General features: G+C 40.5%; 1 protein-coding gene across 9 annotated transcripts in view; it reads right to left on the reverse strand.

Annotated features, from left to right (window-relative positions):
* The window catches only part of CELF1 (CUGBP, Elav-like family member 1), a 49,530-nt gene that overhangs the window by 10,312 nt on the left and 25,413 nt on the right, over positions 1–13,805 (reverse strand). For 3 of the 9 annotated variants that reach the window (XM_008585266.1, XM_008585265.1, XM_008585264.1), the window contains exons 2-9: positions 8,899–9,086; positions 7,310–7,392; positions 6,924–6,972; positions 5,930–6,064; positions 4,859–4,938; positions 4,362–4,523; positions 1,865–1,940; positions 90–218 (exon numbers count right to left, since the gene is read on the reverse strand). In XM_008585266.1, the coding sequence (XP_008583488.1) occupies positions 90–218; positions 1,865–1,940; positions 4,362–4,523; positions 4,859–4,938; positions 5,930–6,064; positions 6,924–6,972; positions 7,310–7,392; positions 8,899–9,086 (902 nt within the window). Of the gene's footprint in view, positions 1–81; positions 219–1,864; positions 1,941–4,361; positions 4,524–4,858; positions 4,939–5,929; positions 6,065–6,923; positions 6,973–7,309; positions 7,393–8,898; positions 9,087–13,805 lie in introns of all 9 variants that reach the window. The other 6 variants (XM_008585268.1, XM_008585267.1, XM_008585270.1 and 3 more) reach the window with 4 other exon arrangements.

Raw genomic sequence — 13,805 nt, forward strand, 5'->3', positions numbered from 1 at the left:
GACATACCCCTCTCTTTGGACTCTGCCTTCAAACAGAGAGGATCTGCCCAAGGCACACAATGACACAATGACCCCTATTACACGCTTACCTGAACTGGTGAGGACGCTGAGGGGACTGCTGGATGTAGTGAGAGCATTGGTACCACTTGGTGTGTTCTGAGCTGCACTAGCTGCAGCAGCTAGTGCAGCTAAATTCTGTAACTGCATTGCATTTAATCCTGCAACATCCAAAGCAAGAGATCAGCCAGCAGATAAGGGTGCCTCATATCAACTCCAGCAATGACAGCACACACTGGCAGAAGGTTGATCCCAGACAAAGAGGAACTTTTCTAGATAAGCCTTACAAGCAACATTACAAGGTTCTAAAAAAGATTCAAATATCGGTCATTAAGAAACTTGAAATCATTTCCTCAGAGAAGAGATAGCTAATCCAATAACATACCACTCCAAGTGAGCATTAATAAAGGGTGGGCAATTACGAAACCAGGAAACAGGGGCATGTCTGTGGCCTGTCTGTCATGGGGCCAGCCCAAGAGAAAACAATGCCAAAAACTGTGGCACAGAATGGGATTGCATCCAAACCCCTCGCTCACACTTTACAAGGGATTTTCTTTTTGCAATGGAGGTGAACAAAGTGGAAAACAGAGCAGAGATCCAGAAGGCCCAGGAGGAATGACAGGGGAGAATATACATAAAAACAGCAATAAGAGAAAGAATAAAGAAAATACTGCCACCTGAATAGCAGATTAATCACCAGAAGAAGAGGAAAAAAAAACACTGAGGGAGAGACCTCAAAGTAGAACCCAGGCAACAGTTAAAAGGAGAGGAAGAAATCTGAACTGTGTTGATGCTGCAAACCACTTACTAGGTGATGAAAAGGCACGTGGGAGTAGGGGGCAGTGGGAAGAGTAAGTGAGAATAAAAACATAATACAGATTACAATCCAGCAACTATCCAAAAACACAGCAAACTGTAATTTATTGGGACAAGGTGAACCACTACCAAAAATTTTCAAACTGCAAAACAAAGTTCACTGAAGACTACCTCTTTCTCAAAGGTACTTGCCTAGCCTTAACCCACTACAGAAGATGCAGGCACAATCAGCTTTGGAACTGCCCCCACGCCCCATCAGTTTTTCTGATGGCCCTGGCTCAAGTCTGTCTGTGGAGCCCCATTTTGTTATAAACTCAGATATTGGTCATTTAAATTTTCTGTGTATGGGCTGGCTGGTTAGCTCAGTTTGTTAAGAGTACAGTGCAGATAACACCAAAGTCAAGGGTTCGGTTCCCCATACAGGTCAGCTGCCCCCGTTCCCTGACAAAAATAGATTTCTGTGTATGTTAACAGCAACAGCAAAAGAGGAATTCCCTACGAAACAACATCTACATGACATACAATTAAACTAACTCCTTGGATTCTAGCAGCTTCAGGGTGAGCCATTTCCATGAAAGCCAACTTTGGCTTTTCCTTACAAAATCACTGAAAAAGTCATTTTATTGTGGAAATAAAGAATTCCTTCCAGTCCATAACACTGGTACCAAAAAAAAAAAAAGAGTTCCTACAACTTTCTCTTTATCAGAATGGCCTTAGATAGCCTACAGGTGCTAACACCTCTTTTCCATGTTCTTCCCCAATGGTGACTTAAAGGGGTGGGACAACAGACCACCTCAGAGCAATGTGGCATCAACTAGCAATAAAGCCACCTTATAGAGACAAGGCAGCTGTGTCCTGGGATGTTCACCTTAGGTCACGTTCAAACAATGCGTGAAAAACTTTTTTCGCACAAACAGTGCAAAACGGACTGTTGTTAGCTGGGTCTGTTGGCCTGCGTGCTGCTGCTCCTGTGCAGCAGTGAAACACTTACCTCCCATTGGGTGGAGGCTGCTCAAGGTGTTGAGGTTCCCAGAGGAGGCAGTCTGCTGAAGGAGCTGCAAATAAAGCTAGACATTACACCAAAAAACAGAACAAGAGTGAGAGTGAGGGCTGGTTCTGCATCTGGGATAACTCCACAGCACAGCAAAGCGAGAGTGCAGAGGCCCCCAGAGAGAAGAAAGTCAAAGACGAGAACCCAAGCCAACACAGCAAAACACGAGGCTTATGACAGCATAGGACAATACAACACAGCTAAAGCCCTGACCCAGAAGATGGTATGTTCATTGAGTACCGACCAAACTCAAGTCCCTGGGCAGCAGAATGCAGCACAGTAGAGGACAGAAGTAGAGCAGGGAAATAAGCTAAACTCAAGCAGCTGCACAGTTGACTGCAATTAGTATCTGAGTATGAATGACCGTCATTTCTAGTTCTCCTCATCCAAGTTCTCCTTAGAGTCACACATCTTATTCTGCAGATCATTTCCATCTGGATACCCAAAAACTACTTCAAACAACTATTTGAAACATCAAATGTGACCACTGTATGGTATTTCTTGGAGTCACCCTTTACCAGTCACAATGAACCCATGATTAATCAATCACTCCCAAGCTACACAACTACCCATCCCTATTTATCTCTTCCCCTCCAAATTGGTCCGTCCTGTTGCAGATGGCCAAAAGTGCCTATCAGGTTCCATGTACATTCTTTTTCAATGGTTGCAGCAGCTTAAAAAATTCTGTGATCTTGGCAAACCACAACCTTCATCTAACCAACCTGCTGAAAATCTTTGCTCCACTCAAACCCAATTACTGTTCCTTATAGAATATTGGTATTCTTGTACTGGATCATTTATTCAACCTGTTTCTCATTCCTATAAACATCTGACCTAGTTTTTCCGTCACCATGGGCAGAACTCTAGGATAGAGTTCATAGATGAGTTTCAGGAGGTCTACAAACCTCCAGAAATAGAATTTTTAAAACACACATGTACACTGTTTTTACCACTTCTCAAAGGGGTCCACAACCCCACAAAGATTACAAACTACTGCTTTAGTCCAGTAGAGCTCAGCTGGTTCAAGTCCATAAATTCCAGAAAGAACATCATAATTAAAGATGATGTACTATCACTTACACAGTCCATTAGCACCCACATGTCTTCATTTTTGTCTTCTTAAATACCTTGGGCAATGTGTTCAGTCCCAGCTGGTGGACTGTGCATATTGTACTTGGCACCTTTATTTCCTCCCTAAATGAGAACAGCTCTTAAGGCGGGGATCATGTCTAACTGAAACAGAGAGAACACAGCTCTCCACATACACCATCATGCACTTGCTGGGTGTGGCAATGACAACAAAAGGGGAATTCTTCCCTAAGAAGAGGCTCCAAAACTATCTAAGAAAAGTAAATGCATTTCATGGAGATCATTTTCAAAGCATTATCATTTTGGCAGAAGTCTAAAATCTCTCAGAATTTTCTGAATTTATAAGAAAATGTTCTAATACTAAAAAATAATTTAATCTGTTGAAATATAACCACCTTCTACATTTTTTTACTTCAGAGAAATTCTAAGTAGGATAAACTAGGATTTCCTGTAAGATTTTAGAAATATGGAAACCAAGGGGCATCAAATTAACCAAAACTCAGTATGGGGGGAGAGAAATCATTGCCTTTCCTCTGTTTCCATACAGAATAATATTTGAAAAAATGAGGAGAGAATAACTACATTAGTTATTCCTATTTGGGTATTTTTGGACTATCCATACAAACCTAGCAGTTTCACCATTTATAGCTTCAGAGATGACCTTTTCTTTCTGACTCACAGAAGAGACAGTTTTAAGTGTCTTGTGCTAGATGCAATTCTTTTAAGGATTACAGCAGTATGGTCCCCTATAACAAATACCGCAGACCTAGTAAATCTAAATAACAATTTGGAGCTAGCCCCTTTGGAATATATGACTCAAATGCAACAGAGAGATCAAATTAAAGGAAATCTGTTTACAATGTAGTAAACTCAAATATGTATCTGTAATACTCATTTAATAATTTCCATGTTAATATCTCGATCTCTCAGTGCACTGAAACATTTATCATACTTTTTAGAAAAGACTCAATAAGGATTTTAATGATGACCTCTATATCTGGTAGAAAGAGATATGGAGAAAGATGCTTGGTAGATAAGATTCCATCAGGAATTTTTTTCTTGGAGGCAGGGACACATGAGATGTTTCTAAACTTTAAATCTTGAAATCAAGATTTCACTTCAATTGTAGCAAAAGCCTCAAGATATAACCTTGAGATGCAAGACCAGAGAAAAAGAGAGAGAGACAGATTAACATGACTTAAAGAACATTGTACTGCCTGAATTTTTATGTAAAATTTCTATATGCCACAAATTGTAAATGCCACTGTTGTCTGTTAGCTAGGGACAGCAGAAGAAGGTACAGCTGGGAGCTTGCACAGTCAGCAGAAAGCAAACCACAAAGACTCACTGCTAAATACTGGGGTCCAAGAGTATTTAGACCAGCAAGGTTTCCCCACACAGATGCTGCGCTGATTTGCTGCATCTGCTGCTGAAGCTGCTGGGCCATTCTCTTCTGTTCTTTGTCCTTCTGTGTATCAGCAAATTTTACCACCATAGGGGATGAACAACCCTATGAAAACACCAAAACCAACAGGTCAAATTCCTCCTTCTAGATGAAGAAAAAAATCCTCCTTTGGGGTGACATGAATGCAGGATGCATTCTAATTTCATACACTGCCAAATAATTCTCCTCCTAATAGACACAAGGGGTAAAAGACAATTTAAAAGGGCAACTTTTTCTAATATAATTTTAAAGAAAGCATTGGTTTTTAACTTTAAGATAGATTGCTAATTAACTTTAGGGCAACTAGATGCTGCACATGATGCTGGACTTGGATGGCCAACTGTTGTAGCATTCTCAGGCTGAGGTGTTTCCCCCCTCCCTTTCACCTATGTGCTCTCTACCTCCATGGTCTGTGCTTGGTGCATTGCCTTGATAGCAGTCTGTGCCATGGCTCTTGTTGTAAAAGTCACAAACGCACAACCTGGTAAGAGAAGAGTCAATAATTCATTTGTTTGCTTATTTATCTGACAGACATTTACTGAGCATCTACTATATGCCAACTACCACGCTAACATTACAGGTATAGTCCCTGTCTTCAGGGGTTCACGAGCTGATGGAGACAGATGTGTTACAGCAGGTGTTTAAGTTCTATAATGAAAAACCAGGGAATCAGAGACAGGAAAGAAAGTGCATGAAAGAGAAAGGAGGAATCATATCCTCTAGTTCCTCTTGAAAATAAAATGGGAAAAGGAAGTGCTTCCACTTTGGCATCAAGAACCTCTCTAAGCATGAAGAGAAAATTTAATACATGACACTGAAGTGCAAAATGTAGACTCCTCGGGCTGGCCCGGTGGCGCACTGGATAAGTGCGCCGCTTGGGAAGCGCGGCGGCGCTCCCGCCCGAGGGTTCGGATCCCACATACAGACCGGTTCCCGCTCACTGGCTGAGCGAGGCGTGGGAGCAACACCGAGGGTTGCGATCCCGTTGCTGGTCCCCGGTCCGGTACGGGGGCAACACTGAGGGTTGCGATCCGTTGCCGGACATGGAAAAAGACAAAAAAAAAAAAAAAAAAAAAAAAAAGTAGACTCCTCAGAGGGGTTGGGAGAATACAAAAGGGATCTATTGGTAGGAGGCATCGTGATGGGACCAAGATGTACAGCAGGTAGCATCAAGTCCAACCTCTTCATCGTGATAGGGCCATGCTGGCTGGGGATCACCAGTTTCCACCGGTCCAAATAAAAAGAGACTACAATTTTAAGATAAGTATCTTTAGAAGCTAAAAATGTACCCACCTCGGGCCGGCCCATGGCTCACTCGGTAGAGTGCGGTGCTAATAACACCAAGGCCCCGGGTTCGGATCCCACATAGGGATGGCCGGTTCGCTCACTGGCTGAGCGTGGTGCTGACAACACCAAGTCAAGGGTTAAGATCCCCTTACCGGTCATCTTAAAAAAAAAAAAAATGTGCCCACCTCGGCTGAGGCCATCAGGTCCCCGCAATATCCGGCACTCTTCAATCTGTCCAAATGAAGAGAACATGACTCGGATGTCATTTTCAGTGCACTTCTTGGAAATCATACCAATAAACAGCTTCCTGTCTTCCACTGCTAAGAGAGTAAAACACAAAATGCTTGAACATTATTATTAAAGAGGCAGTGTAGCACAGATCTGGGAGCCAGACCCCCTGTGTTTGAATCCTGGCTCTGTGCCTTCAAACCACATTTCATGGATTCTAACACACTCATTTTTTTCATAACTTTACATCTCCTCTGTAACCAACGGTATCTTACAATTATAATTAAAAGCTTAAAAAAAAAAAAAATCTTTGTTTTTGGTAGCTGGCCAGTAAGTGGATCTGAACTCTGACCTTGGTGTTACCAGCACCATGCTCTCCCAAGTGAGCTAACCGGCCAGACCATAATTGAAAGCATTTAGATGAAATATGGTAGCTTTGTGATCTTGTGAAAGTTATTTAACCAATCTGTGTTTGTTTCCACATCTGATTAATAGAGATAACCATGTTTACCTCAAAGTATTAAGTGAAAAGTGCTTAGCCTAGTACTTAGTTTCCTCTTACTAGCAATACTACTAAAGAAGGAAGAGGTTTTCACAAACTTACTTGGTATGACAAGAGGAAGAAAACACACCTTTCACTGAGCATAACTGTCTTCAGAAAAGGGAAGTATTTTCATGAGGACTAAGTTCTTCTTCCTAACTTGTTGATTTTCTCCCTCACTCCTGTCCATAAGAAATTATATTGACCAAGGACATTCCAATTCATTCTAAAATGCTCTTGTTATGTTTCCCTGTCAACTCTATTCTTCTCATTTATTTATCATATTTATTTTAAAGAAAAAACAATTTAGATGGCAGATTACTTAGAGCCCAGTTCAATGCAGATATCATCAGAGAGCAAACAAACTAGGAAGAAACCTCAGAAGGGGAGGACTTTATGCGCTTGCGTACCATTGTTCTTCTCACTGTCAGCAGGCTTCATCTGTATAGGATGATGCATCTAAAAAGGAAAACACCTGAGTATCATCATTGTGCACACTGATGGCATTCAGAAATACAAATGAATACTCTAAGAGAAATACCAAAACTAGAGTCTAAGACTTCTCTCTGAACTCATGTCTGCCTCATGATCTTTCCCCACAGCATATAGGAATAGAATGTGAGCCAAAAAGTCAAAATACCCAAGACTCTTGGCTGAGAAAGAACTACTTTCAGCCTATCTTCCTTGAAATGCTCCCTTTATGTCCTCCTTTACGTCAATCTCTGCGGCAGTTACCTTATCCTCAAAATGGTTTTCAGAGTGTGCCTGCTATGTGTACTAGTAGGAGCTTTCTTACCCCTGGGAGGACCTTCATGTTGTGAAGAGCATTCTGCGCTTCTAATGCAGCTTTACGGGTGTAAAACGTAACAAAACAGCACCCTGCAATAAACAAGATTTTGCAAAATCAAACCAGTCCTTTGAAAACAGACAATTCCTAGAGCACTTGCTCCTGCATTGACATGTTGGAACTTAGAAGGATGGGTTTATTAAAACTGGTAAGAGTGAGTGAGTGAATTTGAGAGAGAGAAAGAGGAACAGGAAAAAAAGAGACTATTTTCTATGTATTTGCCTTATTGTTTTAGTCTCCTCCCAGTGACATTAATAGTCTTCTTTAGCTGCTTCTATAACTTCTCTGGAATAGATGACTTCCGTGACAAAGGTTATGTGCCATTCCATTCAATCAACTCTACTTAGAGCAGCAATTAGTGGGCTGGGCAAGAAGACTCACCCACAAACAAGACAGACAGGGCCCTGAGCTCTTGCAGCTTGTGGTCTACCAGGAACTCTTTCTTTCCATGCTCTCTCAGAATAAACCACTTGCTACATCGTAGCCAGTTTCTACCATATGCCTCAAACATAATTATCACTTATTAAATTATAAAATGACTTAAGAGCAAGAACCTCTTAACATCTTTTTTTGGACTCTTGGTTCTCATCAAATATAATTAAGCTTCTAACAGCATATGGTGCTGCCTGAGATTTACAGATTTCATCATGCTTTTTATCTTTATTGGGGATAGGAGAAGAAAAGTATGTTTCGTAAATCTTGTTCTGATGCTCCCATATTCCTGAGAAACAATACAGATTTCTTTCAAAATCGTGCTGCAGTTAGGATTTTAAATGGCTGAATGTTATACTGACAGTCATCTCCAGAAACAATACTTTATATTTTTGGTTACTATGCCACAAAGAGAAAATAATTCCTCTGCTTCTAGAGCCTCTATTAAAATAGTTTCAAACACGACAACCATGCTTGTTCACATTTTCACTGTAGAACAGCTTTCACAGAAAATTACTCTGAAATTGGTCATTTGGAAAACAAGAGCATGTATATGTGTACATAGGGCAAAGTTAATGCTTATCTACCGTTAGTCCTGAGAAACTTCCACTCTGCTGGGTATTTCTGGAAGCAGCTCAGCCTTTCTTCTGTTCATTTTGTAGTCTATGGCAAACGAGTTGCCTAAACAAGTCCTTCCTAGTTGATAAACCACACTGCAAGGTGTCTGTAACACTAATAAGAGATCCATGTGTATGTGGACAGTCTTTCTCTTTCTGCTTACCCTAGCCAAAATACTAAAGAAAACCTTATGTGGTTGGGTTACTTTAACTTCATTTTTGTCACTCCATTCCCAAGATCAAGTAAGACACTCACATGGTTCTGTCTCCTGAGTCTAGAGCTCTCACAAAGGACTGCCCAACACCAATTTACAAAGTATCCTCCTGATGTCACCTTAACTTTATTTTTAAGCCATTAAATGTGTTTAGAATGGAAGATATAGCTACTATAAAAGGACAGACAATTTTCCCCTATATGCAAGGGCATTCTGGCAATGAGAGACAGACTGGATATGACAGAAATTGCATATAAAAACCCAAAGCCCTCACCTTTGCTCTGAGGAGGGTTTTGGCTCCTATCCCTTAGGACGTTGATTTCATAGACAGCACCATACTGTTCAAAGAGTTCCCTCAAGTCCTTCTCAGACCAGGTCCTCGGAACCTGGCCCACAAACATCTTGATAGCATCAAGATCCGGTTGGTCTGGGTGGTCCAGGGTGCCGTTCATTTTCTTTGAGCTGTACAAGATAAAGCAAAACTTCTATTATATATTCATGTTGCTTCCCAGAGGGAGTTTTCTTTAAAGATCGTAACTACTTTCCGGAAAAGTAGGAAAAAAAATTCTACTACTTTCATTACTTCCATTCAATTTACTAGAGTTTCCTGGTCCTCCTTCACCATGGCCACCCATACCATTAGATGCCAAACTAAAGTCACTGTTCTGATTAGGACATCCCAGGTTTTTAACTAAGGAACTGACAATGTCACTCATTCCTTGTCTAGCATGAGAATTCTCAAAGGAATTTAAAGGGTAAAGCTCCCAAAGCAAGATCAACTTTTAATAATTTTTAAGCACAGTTAACAAAACAGAAACACTTATAAAAAACATCCATAAAATAACAAAGGACTACTGATTACAGGTAAGATTCAGGACTCTTTAATGTATACAACAACAATGAAGTTTCAAGAGAAAACAGAAGTACTTGACTAGGCCTAAACTAAGAACTGACTAGAATGTTGGTTTTTGAATGTGGCTGCCTCATGCATAGTCCTAGTGCTTTTGAGTTAGGTCCACAGATCAAAACAAAGATTTACCTCTTAAATTTCCACAAGTAATTGTGATACACGAATCAACAATGTTGCCATCATTCTTTTTTTTGTTGTTCCTACCTTATCCAATTTACTTCTATTTCTCCAAGACTTTACCAGTTAGATTCCCTTGACCACTGCAACCACCCACAAATTCCCCCAGTTCTATCACACAATACTTGTCATGCTCCCATTTTAATACCTTCATTCCTACCACTGCCACTGCCAAGAGCCTAGGGGGATTCTTACACTATATAAGTGTTCCCATTCAGAACATACCATCTATTTCAGTCCTTCTATCACTGTTTCCAAATAATAAGCACAGACACCTTTCCTGTTAGTATTTGCTGCTTAATCCAGAAATCATATAATCATACTCAAATTTTCCAAGTTCTAGTTTCCAAACCTAAATAAAATGCTAGCTTTCTTTAAAGGAAAAACAATTGTTTTTCCATCTGCTATCTTCTGAATAGTGTTTAAAGATCCCTAAGAATGTGAAACCTGTGAATATAGTTCAACCTCTTACCTCTTTTTTGGCGGCTGGCCAGTACAGGATCTGAACTCATGACCTTGGTGTTACAAGGCTGTGCCCTAACCAACTTGAACTAACCGCACAGCCTTAACCTCGTTATCTTTCAATTCATAAATCCCTTATAACTAAACATGCACAGGGGGTCTTCTCACGTCACCTTTGCTGAATTTAGCAAGTCAAACAGCATACTTTTGTCCCTATATCTGTGGAAGACTCCCCCGTTCTTCCAGCTACATCTTAGGACTCAACCAGTACTAAATTTCCGCCCATTATAGTATTTTTTTTTTTTTTTTTAAAGCATAATCTGGCTGTATCCACCTCTCCTAGCTAGACTGACAGCTTCCTGAAGGCAGCCACTGTTTTATTTCCTGTTCACTCTTGTAGTCTCATCTGGTATAGTGCCTGGTTCAAAGTAAGCAATCAAATGTGGGATGGGAAGACTTTCTTGTTAGTAGTCTCAACAATTCCCCTCACTTAAGCAATTAACCCTGATGAAATGAGTGCTGTGTACAAAGAGGGCTCTCAAATTTAAGAGCAGCTATGATCTCCTCTATTTGATTGCCACAGGATCAATCTACCCCCCCACCCCTTTTTCCAAAGTGTTTTGGAATGCATTGTTTTATCAGTTTTCCTTTAATCTGTTAATCTACAACCATGTGTGTCAGGTCACTGCAAAAATAAAATGTTAACTGCTTTCAGAAGCTTAATCCTAACATTCCAACAGAAACCAGGCTATCACGATGAAAATAATACCTATGACTAGTGAAACAATAGATGTCACTCTCTGCGACCTGCCTCCAACAACCTTAATTACCAGTTTTATTAGCATTTTATTAAAATGCTGCTAGTCTTCTATCATATTTCTATTCTAGGGAGGGTTATTAACACAGAACTCCAGTGGTGCTGAGAATATGTTTTAACGATAAGGAGGCTGACAAAGCTATTTCTGGAAAAAGGCAGGGGTTTATTAATTTGTATTATGTTGGAGGCAACTGCTCCCAGCTTGGCCCTTCCTTCTGTGTTTGTGTGCCATTTCTAAACTTTCCACATCATTGTTCAATGCAAAAGCATAAACAGTCAATATGCAGATTATGGTTTATCCCAAAGTTCAGTGAAGACTCACAATTCTAGACAAATGTTGTCCTTTTCTCTTCTTTTATCCTCCAAATCCTTCTCTAGTTCTTCAGGTTTACCTATTCCATGAGCCACCCTTAACCTCCCCCCACTTTGTATACCAATTCAATAGCCAGAATAATCCCCTGGAGCAGAGCTATTCAAAATGTGACCTAAGGACCAGGGGAAATCTTCAAACCTAACCTTTTAGAAATTTTCAAACAGAAAGTGAACTGAGCAATTTTATATCTGTTCAACCTAATAATAATAAATAGAAAACATAAGCTCAAGGGCCGGCCCATGGCTCACTTGGGAGAGTGCGGTGCTGATAACACCAAGGCCGTGGGTTCAGATCCCTATATAGGGATGGCCAGTTCGCTCACTTGGGAGAGCGTGGTGCTGACAACACCAAGTCAAGGGTTAAGATCCCCTTACCAGTCATCTTTAAAAAAAAAAGAAAGAAAGAAAGAAATGAAGGTAGCAATATCAGCTAGAGATACAAGAGAGAGAAGCAGCTACATGTATACTTATGTATACATAATAAGCAATCACAAACTTTCTCAACTGCTGCTGTGTCCAAAGAGATGAGCAACAATGAACGCCCTTCCATCCTCCCTCTTCCACAACTTCCAGTGTGCATGTTGTCCTTAAGGTTCAAAGTAATCACTGCATAAAAAACCACCTGAGGATAAGACTCCCAGTGTGATAGGCCAAGGATCCTACATCATCCATTTACTCTATATATCACTAAATACATTCTCAAATATATGCCTTACTTCCCAAACTGATGGAAAGCTCTCAGGATCAGTGATCACAAATTATGTGTATTTTTATATTTATAATAAATTACACTTATTACATAAACCTACATAAATTATATATACTTGTTACATTTCTATATAAATACATATTTACTATATATAATTATTGAAGAACCAATGAATTCAGCAACCCCGCCTAGAAAAGTATCTATAATGTTCCCATCATTCCTAAGAGGCAAGGCTCCAGAAATTCTAATCTTCTGTGGCAGTAGTGCCAGCCCTGACTTGGGATGCAACAGTGAGGGAAGAAAGGAGATGAGATGTTGGCAAGTGTTTTAGGGGAAAGGCATGGCTCTAACTCACCTCTTTTTATGTGTCTGCTTCTGTCAGCAGAAGCAGCAATGAGAGTAACTACCCAAAGAGGCAAATCATTAAGAATAAACAACTATGAAAAATCAGGACTAGAGGCTAACTTGTCTACCCTGATTCCTGCTTTGGGAAAATAGAACAGAGACCCAAATGTTTTTGTTTTTTTCTCTCTTTTCTTCTTTTCTTTTAGAGACCCAACTGGGAAGACAGACATGAGAGAGGACAAAAAAGAGCTTTATTTTCAAAACATACATTTGTTCAAATTCTTTTTTTTTTTTTCCTTTTTGTCTCTTTTTTACTGACCAGTAACGGGATCGCAACCCTTGGCGTTGTGCCCGCACCGCGCTCAGCCAGTGAGCGGGAACCGGTCTCCACATGGGATCCGAACCCTCGGCGGGAGCGCCGCTGCACTCCCAAGCGGCGCACTCTCCAGTGCGCCACCGGGCTGGCCCTGTTCAAAATTCTTAAACTCTCTCTTCTCTTTCCATCTTTCACCCTCTCAAAACTCCCCAAACCCAGGCCCATATCAGATGTAGCACAGATGTTCTAGTCCACTTTTTTCCCATCCCCTGGCCTCAGCTGACTAGACCAAGAAGTGGGTCTTAACCCAATGGCATGCTGATTCACTGGCTGGCCAGAAATTTAAGACCCCTGGCCTATGCTTAAAACAGAAAGATAGGCCTGGCCAGTCAAGTTCCTCTACATCTGCATTGAGCAATATAATAGCCACTAGTCACATGTGGCTATTTAAATTTAATTTTAAGAACTAAGTTCTTCAGTTCCACAAGTCATGGGTGGCTAATGGCCAGTGCATCAAACAATGAAGATATAGAACATGTTTGTCATCAAAGAAAGTTGTAGTGGACAATACTGCTCTACAAAAGCTAAAAATGGTTAACAGAAACAGGCAGTTAGTAATGAAGTCAGAAATGGAAAAGCTGCAACTCAAGATAGCATGAATTAAGTGGATAAAATGAAAGGGTTGTGGCAAGAGATAACTGGTCATGCTACAACATAGATGAACCTTGAAAACATTATGCTAAGTGAAAAAAGCCAGCCACATAAGGCCACATATTGTATGATTCCATGTATATGAAATGTCCAGAACAGGCAAATCTACAGACACAGAAAGATTAGTGGTTGTCTAAGAATAGAGATTGGGAGAAAGGGGGAGGAGGGGGAGGAAGGGGAGAGAATGGTTACTAATGGATACAGGGTTTCTTTTTTTGGTGATGAATATATTCTGGAATTAGACAGTGGTAGTGTTTACACAATTTTGTGAATATACTAAAAATCAATTAATTGTATATTTTAAAAGGGTAAATTTCATGGTATGTGAATTATATCTCAATGCGGGGGGGGGGGGGGGGGGA

This window comes from Galeopterus variegatus, unplaced genomic scaffold (genome assembly GCF_000696425.1).
Source record: "Galeopterus variegatus unplaced genomic scaffold, G_variegatus-3.0.2 Scaffold3509, whole genome shotgun sequence".
NCBI lineage: Eukaryota > Metazoa > Chordata > Mammalia > Dermoptera > Cynocephalidae > Galeopterus > Galeopterus variegatus.